The 9,190-nt window shown below is 39.5% G+C and overlaps 1 protein-coding gene across 1 annotated transcript in view; it reads left to right on the top strand.

Moving 5' to 3' along the window:
• Positions 1-6,934: 6,934 nt before the first annotated feature.
• LOC102821599 (natural resistance-associated macrophage protein 2-like) overlaps positions 6,935-9,190 on the top strand; it is a 31,246-nt gene continuing 28,990 nt past the window's right edge. Inside the window, exons 1-2 of the mRNA XM_006870045.1 lie at positions 6,935-6,968; positions 8,663-8,811. Of these exons, the coding sequence (XP_006870107.1) occupies positions 6,935-6,968; positions 8,663-8,811 (183 nt within the window). The remainder of the gene's footprint in view (positions 6,969-8,662; positions 8,812-9,190) is intronic.

The following is a 9,190-nucleotide window of genomic DNA, read 5'->3' on the forward strand; positions in this document are numbered from 1 at the left end:
ACACCATTCCTCCTGAATTTGTTGTTCTCAGTAAACTTATTTAAAGTAACCAATACTTGTCCTTTTCAGCTCATTAATGCCTATGATAGTGATCCTTAGACATTCCATTTCACATTTGGATGACTTTCAGTTAGAATCATGCTTTGTACATTCTACATTGTGATTATTTATGAATGTTTGCAGCTTATTTTACCTTTCTCATTTTGAGTCATGTCCCATCAGCAAATGAAGGTACTGAAAGCTTTGCTCCATCCATGTCATAAAGATTGACTCTACTTTGAGGAGGCAAGAAGCTCTGGTAGCGTAGTGGTTACGAATCAGGCTGTGAACCACAAGGTCAGCAGTTCGAAACTACCAGCTGTTCCGCGGGAGAAAGAGGAGGTGTTCTGCTCCCATAAAGATATACAGCCTCGGAAACCCTGTACATGGTCTCCATGAGTCGTAACTGACTCCATGACACATAACCACCACCACTTTGAGGAGGCAGTTCTTCCACAGTTGTGTTTTGAGTACCTTCTAAGCTGAGAGGCTTATCTTCTGACACTGTATGAGATAATGTTCTTTACTATTGAGAAGGTTTTCATTGGCTAATTCCTCAGAAGTGGAGCTCCAATTTCTGTTCTTGGAGCCCAGGTGTGGCGCTGTGGTACCAACAACAACAACAACTGCCTGTTCTTAGTCTGAAAACTGTAATAAGAGTTAGATGTTGGCATGGGCAAGAGTTTTTCTGAAGCCTCTGTATTTGTGCTTGCACAAGGAAGAAAGGGACTGACATCTTCAAAGAGGTGCATATTTTTGAGTTAGATATTATAGTCATATTTATCATCTGTCTGAATGTCTGTGGTTTAAAGACAACATTTTGGAAAAGAGATAAGGGAGTATTTGAATGGATAGAAGATGAGTTGAAAGACAGTTCTTGTCTTATTCACTCAATGTTATCTTTTTATAATAAATTTTTATAATTTAACAAGAAAACTTCCTTTATTCTAAAATTCCATATTGCCATGAACTTTTTGAAGTCCTGTCATAGTTACTGAGCAATTAACATTTATGTGCATTTAGTGCTTCTTAGAGACACAAAGAAGAGTTCTTCAGATGTCATCAGGAATGTGGATAAAATGAAATGACATAAATGTATTGTTATGTATATTGTAATCAGCTCCTCTTCCACTTGTAATTTAAGATCAGAGTAGCTCTTTTGAATGAGGACCAAAGTTTCCAGTTAAGACATAGATGGAGAAGTTAGGATTCTTAGTCTTCTGTTTGTGGCTAGTATTTGTTGTAAATCATCTTGTGTGGGGTTTTTTTTTGGTCTCATTTATCTCTAAATCAGATATACTCCTAGGTAATGAAAGCAGAAAGCTACAATGTAACTATTAAAGTTTTGGCAGGTTCCAAAGAGCATGTATGAAGCTAGAGAATCTTTCAATATTTGTTGCCTATCTTTATAAATTTTCTTTGCTTTAAGAAACTTCAGAGATCACAAGTACATAAAAATAAAGTCAGTCTATATCTGGACACCAGTAGCTATTATTAGAATGTTGTTGTTGTTATGTGCCATGGAATCGGTTCCAACTCATAGTGACCCTGTACAGAGTTTACGAGGCCGTAAATCCTTACAGGAGCAGAAAACCTCATTTTGCTCCCACGGAACAGCTGGTAGTTTCAAACTGCTGACCTTGCGGTTCACAGCCTGATTCATAACCACTATACTACCAGAGCTCCTTATTAGAATAAGTGGGTCTAATATAATCAAATGATAATATATTTTCATACTTGTTGGAGAAAAACTACATAAGAAAATAAGAGGGTGAGACATTTTTCTGAGACAAGAAGACACGATGCTGTTATGTTCCATCAAGTCGACTTTGACCTAAAGTGACTTTATAGGGTTTTCTAGGCTGTAATCTTCATGGGGGAGGAATCCTGGTGTGGCGCTGTGGGTTAATGCGCTGGATTGCAAAGTTGATTTGAACCGCAAGGTTGGCGGTTCAAGCTCACCAGCCACTCCTTGGAAACCCTATCCAGGGTCGTTATGGTCAGAACCAACCCGACAGCATTGAACAATATTCATGGGAACAGATCACCAGGTCTTTCTCCTGTGGAGCCACTGGGTGGGTTCTAATTGCCAACTTTTGGTTACTTGCTATTAAGTGCCATCTAGTCTATTCCAGCTCATAGTGACTTTGTTTCCAAGGAGCAGCTGGTGGGTTTGAACTTTTGACCTTGTTCACAGTCCAGTGCTGATCCTTCAGTGCCACACCAGGAGTTCTTATTGGTTAGTAGCTAAGTACTTTAACTCTTGCGCTACCAGGGCTCCTTAAGAAGACGGGTCAGATTGATTTAATGGGAATTTCTTATTCTGTTGGAGAGGGGCCTTTAAAATTATTCAGAGGGCATGGGCTAGTGAGTCAGGTTCAATGTGTCAGAGCAGACTGCTAGGTGGAGCTCCTGAAAGTAGTTTACTGCTGTAAACTACTGATTAGCAGTAAGTTGCAGGAAGCTTACATAGTGAGAGTTGGGAGAAACAAAGCTATAGTCCCTAGAGAAGTCCTGGTGTGGCACTGTGGGTTAATGTATTGGACTGCAAGGTCGGCAGTTCAAGCTCACCTGGCACACCTGAGAAACCCTGTACGTGATTTGAACTGCAGATCTTATGGTTGGAAGTCCAGTGCTTATCCTACAATGCCACACCATGACTTTAGTGACCTTGAACTGTAAGCAGCCAGGGAGGTTTGGAAGCTGAGCACAGAGTAGAGAGCAGAGAAAGTGAAGAGTTGATAACTGATCCTTCTAATTCTTAGAACTTTGGTAGATGAGTGATGTTTTTGTCTAAAAGATCAGTTACTTCTTGACAGGCGGGCCACATTTCTCCCAACTGTTATCATCTTTGACACCCAGGCAGCTGGCTTCATTATCAACTGTACTCTTTTCATCATAGTCTTTCTCTTTTTATTTTTATTTTTTTTACTTTATTGTGAATTAGGTGGAGGTTTCCTCTCCTTTTCCTGCTTCTTAGTGTTTTCTCTTTTCTTTGTTTTGAGATGGTGGTCTACAGTGTTGTCTTTTTGTCTTTTTTTAACCTCAAAAGTCTAACTCAGCTGAGAAACAGCAAACTTTCTAGAGTTGAAGTGGTAGTTTTTGGTGGTGTGGCGCTGTGGGTTAATGCGTCAGACTGCAAAGTTGTTTAAACTGCAAGATCGGTGGTTCAAGCTTACTAGCTGCTCCTTGGAAACCCTATACAGGGTTGCTATGGGTCGGAATCGACTCGATGGCACTTACCAATAACAACCACAAGCAAAACAAAAAAAGTATCTAATTTTGAGATTATTACCACTGCATAAAAGGTCAATAAAATCAGTCTCAGCTGGTATCTCAATGACCATTGTGCCAGAGAGAGAGACAGACCTAGAGAGACCGAGGCCCTGAGGGTGTACAGTAGTAGTGCTGTTAGTAGTACTATTAATAGTATTGTTTGCACTTTATGAAGTGGGCGTCTTTGTGTGGCTTTTGGCTGAAGACATTCTAATATTACCCACTTAAGGCCTTTTTCTTAAAACTAACAGTAGAGAGATTGTTTACTTTGTTTCTTCAATCATGAAGTTGATGTAATTTGAGTCTTTAACCAGCCCTTTTAAAAAAAAAAAAAAAACTAATTTATATAAAAATCTGTTTACTAAAAAAAACTAGGACAAGCTTATCCAGATTAAAAAATATAACTATAAATTTCATATCCTTGAGAATAACTTGAAAGTTCACAGGGCTTTCTAAGTTGTTCCTTTTCCTTTACCCGCAGGAGGACAGATTGAGTTTTAGAACTAATTAGATGGATGTCCTCAATACAGAGACTCAGACAATGGTGCTTCTTCACTAACCCAAAATGGAAAACCAAAGGAAGTAGTCATTTCTCATTAAGAAAAAGAGTGGCTAGCAATCTTCCTTATTAAAATGCATTCTAGTTTGTTGTGAAGTTGACTCCGAATCATGGTGACTCCATTTGTTTCAGAGTAGGATTCTGCTCTCTAGGTGTAGTGGGTTCTGTGCTGCACTAACTGAAAAGTCAGTAGTTTGAATCCACCAGCTGTTCTGCAGGAGAAAAAGGCTTTCTACTCACCGAAAGATTTACAGCCTCAGAAACCCTATAGAGGGTTGCTATGAGCTGGAATGGACTTGATGGCAGTGGATAAGGGTGTAGGGTAAGGTAGGTGTTAGGTGGTTGATTTTCCGTTTGCACCACCCAGGAGCTCCAACAAAATACTTAGGATTCAGAAAACAATCCATTCTGTTTGAGCTACTTAAGTAAGAGTGTTTATTGACTCCCATTTATTAAAAGGGTAGGGTCTTACCTTCATGAAGAAATCTTGTACAACATTGATGTTAGATTAACAGTAATGGTTTAATAGAACATTGAGCACTTCAACCTTAAAATAGACTCTTTAGAGATTTTAGAATTTTAGAAAGATTAGGAAATTTTCTTGTTGACAAATGGAATCTTTTGATCACAGCTCTTGTTCTTTATCAAACACTTAAGATACCATGTGTTAAAGCTTTTATTTTCGTATCTAGCAGTTTCCATTTGTAACCAACTTGTCTTCTAGCTGGGGACAGGGTCTAGGGAAGCATCAAGATAGGGAAAATGTAGGTTTGCCAGTCAGCTTTAAACATTGCTGCATGCATTTGTTTAAACAGTTCCTTTCTGGCAATCTCTTTCAAAGTTCTGTTCCTATTTGAAGCTGGGGAAGGGAAAAAAGAAAGAGAAAGAATTGAAAAATGTTTTAAAAATTCCTCTCTAGACCTTACAACTAATTGTAGTGAGACCATTGTAATACTGAATACAGGTTTAAAGTTTTTGAATGTCTTTGCTTTCTAAAGAGGTTCCTGGGTAGTGCAAATAGCACTGCAGGTTAATGCTCTGGACTGCAAAGTCTCTTTGAACTGTAAGGTTGATGGTTCAAGCTCACCTCTTAATCCTTGGAAACACTTTACAGGGTTGCTATGAATCGGAACCAACTTGACGGCATTTAGCAGCAACAATAGCTGGAAACACCCAGCAGCTCAATAGAAGTAAGGCCTAGAGAGCTGATTCTGTAAATATTTCAGCCAAGAAAATGCTATGGAATAGTTCTACTCTACCATAAGGTCACCGTGAGTGACTAAGGGGTCACTTCTTTATCTTTTTTCCTTGTTGTAAGTTGGGTAAAGGTTTCCAGAGCAGATAAGCTTTTCATTCAACTTTGTTTCATCTCATTGATTGCAGCCCTCTCAATGTAGCATCTCTTACTTATCCCAATTCTTTCCTTTGTTTCCTGTTTCGGTTCCTCCTCCTTTCCTAACTGGTCTGAATTTTGTCCATTGGCAAATACTGCCCTTTTGATCTCATTTGGTGCTCAGCTCCCCAGTATTATTGTTCCCCCTGTAGATTTGTCTGTTGTTTAGATGTAAGCCAGTCACTTCTCGCCTTTGTAGCCCTTCTATTTTGGGTAGCCGATGTCTGAGTTGCCCATCCCTGTCTACTCTGTATGGAGCGGGTGGGAATGATCCTCGCTGTAAAGATTTGTTCTCTCTTTTGAGCTACTGCATCCATAGGTGTAGGTCAAGTCCATCAAATTGTATCAGCTTACTCTTTTTTTCCTCTTCTTTCTTCTTCTAATTAAGCTCTGATCATCCAGTCATTGAAGCCAGGTCAAGTGGGTATTATCTGCCAGTGTGGGTTGTTACCTCTTTTGAGCTACTATAACCACAAGCATAGGTCAAGTTCATCAAATTATAGCGGATTACTCATTTTTTCCTCTTTTTTCTTTCTTTAGTCGAATTCTGGTCATCCAGCCATTGAAGCTAGATCAGAAGGGTACTATCTGCAGGTATGGGTGTTCTTGTGCATCTCCCTTCACTTTATATCAGCTGGATGCTTCACTCTCTGCTCTCGTCATCTATGGTCATATCCCTGGGCCCAGGAGTCCTCAGGTCTCACCATACTGCTGGCCAACCATGTCTCAACCCAGGTCAACAGGAGTCTATTGAATGTGGTCGTACTTAGATTACAACTTTATTACTGTTTTCCCCCCACTTCACCTTATTAGTGACCAACGTGGTCAGCAGCAAGACTAGATGCCTGCTCATGTGTTCCCCTTGAGTCTTAGTCTTGGAAGGGGGTTTCCCCTGAGGGGACCTGACCACTGGTCTTGATGGCTCCCCGGAGAATGACTTGCTTGTTCTTATCATAGTCAATCAGACTGACATGACCATTTTTTTTTTTCCTGCTTGTCTTTCTTTCAAGAAGTATCTTCTGTTCTTTTAGCTCCTCCAGGTTGGTCTGCTTATCCTTTCAGTGGAAATTTTCCACCTCAAAAGGTTCTGGATGAGGATCTGGATTCTACCTATGTCATAGACAATGCAAAGGCTCCATGGGAAGCCTCCTTCACTGGATAAGTTATAGCCCCATTTTAGGTATTCCAGTTAGTTATAGACTGAAGATGGATTTACAAGCTTTCTTTGCTGATGTTTCTGGCTATTCCTTTCTTTCCCCCTCAAGTGTCTGTTTTACAATAGTAGGTAAGGGAAACCAAGATTCAAAAGACAGCCAAGCATCTTAACATTATTTCCCCTCTTTAACCCATTCAAACCATGCCTCAGTCCCGTATCCCAGAGTCCTGGTGTTCCAAGGTTGTGCATACATCATTATTTACCTCTGTCCCACTTAGCCCATGCATACCTGCCTTTGTTAGATATCTCTTAATCATATTGTGACAACGACAGTTATTTTCAGGGTTATGTAATTGAGTACAAGAATAATTCTTTTCACACAATAAAGGTTCATTATTCCGAGTAACAAACTGCTGGTTTTGATTTGTTGTTTATTGCTGCTAATTTCTTTCCTTCCCTTTTCTTTTTTCCAGAATCATATTCTAAGAACGAGGGCACCCAGATATCCACCATGGTTTTGGGTACTGATCAGAAGCTACCAGATGGTAAATTTACAACTTTCTTGTTGTTTGATTTTTATTTGAAATTAGGCTTAAGTCAGGAATAAGCATTTACAGTATTTTCCCTCTCATTTTCTATTCCAACAAAAATTATCCCTGGCTCCCCTCTGCTCCATTCAGAAGTCACTGTACAGTGATTTGGCTGTAAATAAAAATGGATTTATAACCTGCCTCATATTTTATTTCTAATTCTGAGATGAAAAGCACAATTAATGTTTATAGCAACCCTGTATTGGGTTTCCATAGCGACCCTGTATAGAGTTTCCAAGGAGTGACTGGTGAGCTTGAACCGCCGACCTTGTGTTTCAAACCAACTTTGCAGTCCAGTGCATAACTCACAGAGCCACAGCAGGACTCCCAATACTAATTAAGTAATGCTTTCAAGGGAAATATTAATTCCCAGACTTTGATGGCTCATCACATTTACTGATGTTTCATATGTGTGTGTAGCACTGAACTAGCCTGGGGAATTTCGCCTTATGCTTTATATTTATTTGATTGGAGCTTCTTGAGTGTTTTGGTGAATCCTTGCAAATTCTAAACTTAGAGCTTTCCTATTTGATTCATTTGTAATGATTTCTCATATGACTTCAGGGTCATTACAAATGATATGAGGAGGAGTCCTGGTGTGGCGCTGTGGGTAATGCATCAGACTGCAAAGTCGTTTAAACTGCAAAGTCAGTGGTTCAAGCTCACCAGCTGCTCCTTGGAAACCGTATACTGGGTTGCTATGTGTTGGAATCGACTCGACAGCACTTAACAACAACAGATGATATGGGTCAGCTCCCTGTAGACAAAAATCTTATATTTCTCTGCTGGATGTCACGAGGGCCTTTGGAAACACCAACATTAGAGCTGTGCAGTTCAGAATAGTCATTTGGTGGCAGCAGCAAACTGAGTTTTGCATTTATCTGGCTCTCTCTAAGCCCCTGCCTGCATTGAAGAGTAACAGAAATCTGCAGGACTCAGGGAAACACTGAGTAATCTGAGAGGTGCCTCCTGTCACGCGCGGGTGCCAGCACCATGTGACCTGTTTTTCCCTGCAGGCTTTAGTGAGGCGCAAAGGGTTCCTGATTGGTGAGTTTCCAGTAACTGCAGATTTTATCTTGAACTGTGGCAGGCTTTTGCAACATCTACATTTTTGAGAAACTTAACAGAGATAGAATGTCCAAGGAAGATCCCTTGAGTAAGTTCTACCAAATTTGGTAGGGGTGAGAAGAAGAAATTGTTCCACTAAACTGTCCAGATTTTTTTTTTTCCTTTCTTTTAACAGAATTTTAGGTTACCAATGGAACTGGTTTAGAAATGTTATATTTTGAGTCTTAAGTATCATTGTTTTTAGAAGAAAGTGAGGTGATTGTAAATATTACTAGGTAGAAATAGAAATGTAGAAGTATGAAACCTGGTGAGATTAGTGCTAAAACTGATCCAGAACTGAGTGACTGGGGGAAGGGAGTTTTCATTCTAACCTTTCTTGTACTGTTTGAGTTGTCAGCTATGTGACTGTGCTACCTGTTCAAAAATACTTTATTAAAAAATAGGAGTAAGAAAAAATGAGCTATTAAAAAGTTGAGATAGTGAGGTTCATCTTATCTTGTGCATTTAGCATTTTGAAGACTTAATTTTAATACTAATAAGCATGAGTTAGTGCTTATTAGTATCGAAATTATTTTTTTCAGATGATGCTTCTGGAGAACATGGGGACACTGCCAGTCTTGGTGCCATCAACCCTGCCTACAGTCACTCCTCACTTCCACGGTCTACTGAGCAGTCACAGGACCCCTTCACCACCTACTTTGATGAGAAGATTGCCATTCCTGATGAGGAGGTTAGTGAGGTTCTGTGAGTGAAAGGTCTTCTGAACAATTCAGCATCAACTGCCTTAATTTCCAAGGGCAGATTTAAAAAAATTAGAATAAAAAGAAACTGCTATGAAAAATAAATGCCCTGAAAATAATGATTTTGTGTGTTATTTTAATAAGAATATATGAATTTCTGGATAAACAAATTGTGGTATATACACACAATGGAATATTATGCTACCTTAAAGAATAACAAGGAAGCGGCAAGCCACCGCATAACATGGATGAACCTTGAGGACATTATGTTGAGTGAAATTACTCAGTCACAAAAAGAGAAATACTGCATAGGACCACTACTGTAAAAGACTAAGAAAAAGAACCCATACTAAAGGGGGGTGGGGGAAT

The sequence above is a fragment of the Chrysochloris asiatica genome, unplaced genomic scaffold, assembly GCF_000296735.1.
Source record: "Chrysochloris asiatica unplaced genomic scaffold, ChrAsi1.0 scaffold00138, whole genome shotgun sequence".
In the NCBI taxonomy this organism is placed as follows: Eukaryota; Metazoa; Chordata; class Mammalia; order Afrosoricida; family Chrysochloridae; genus Chrysochloris; species Chrysochloris asiatica.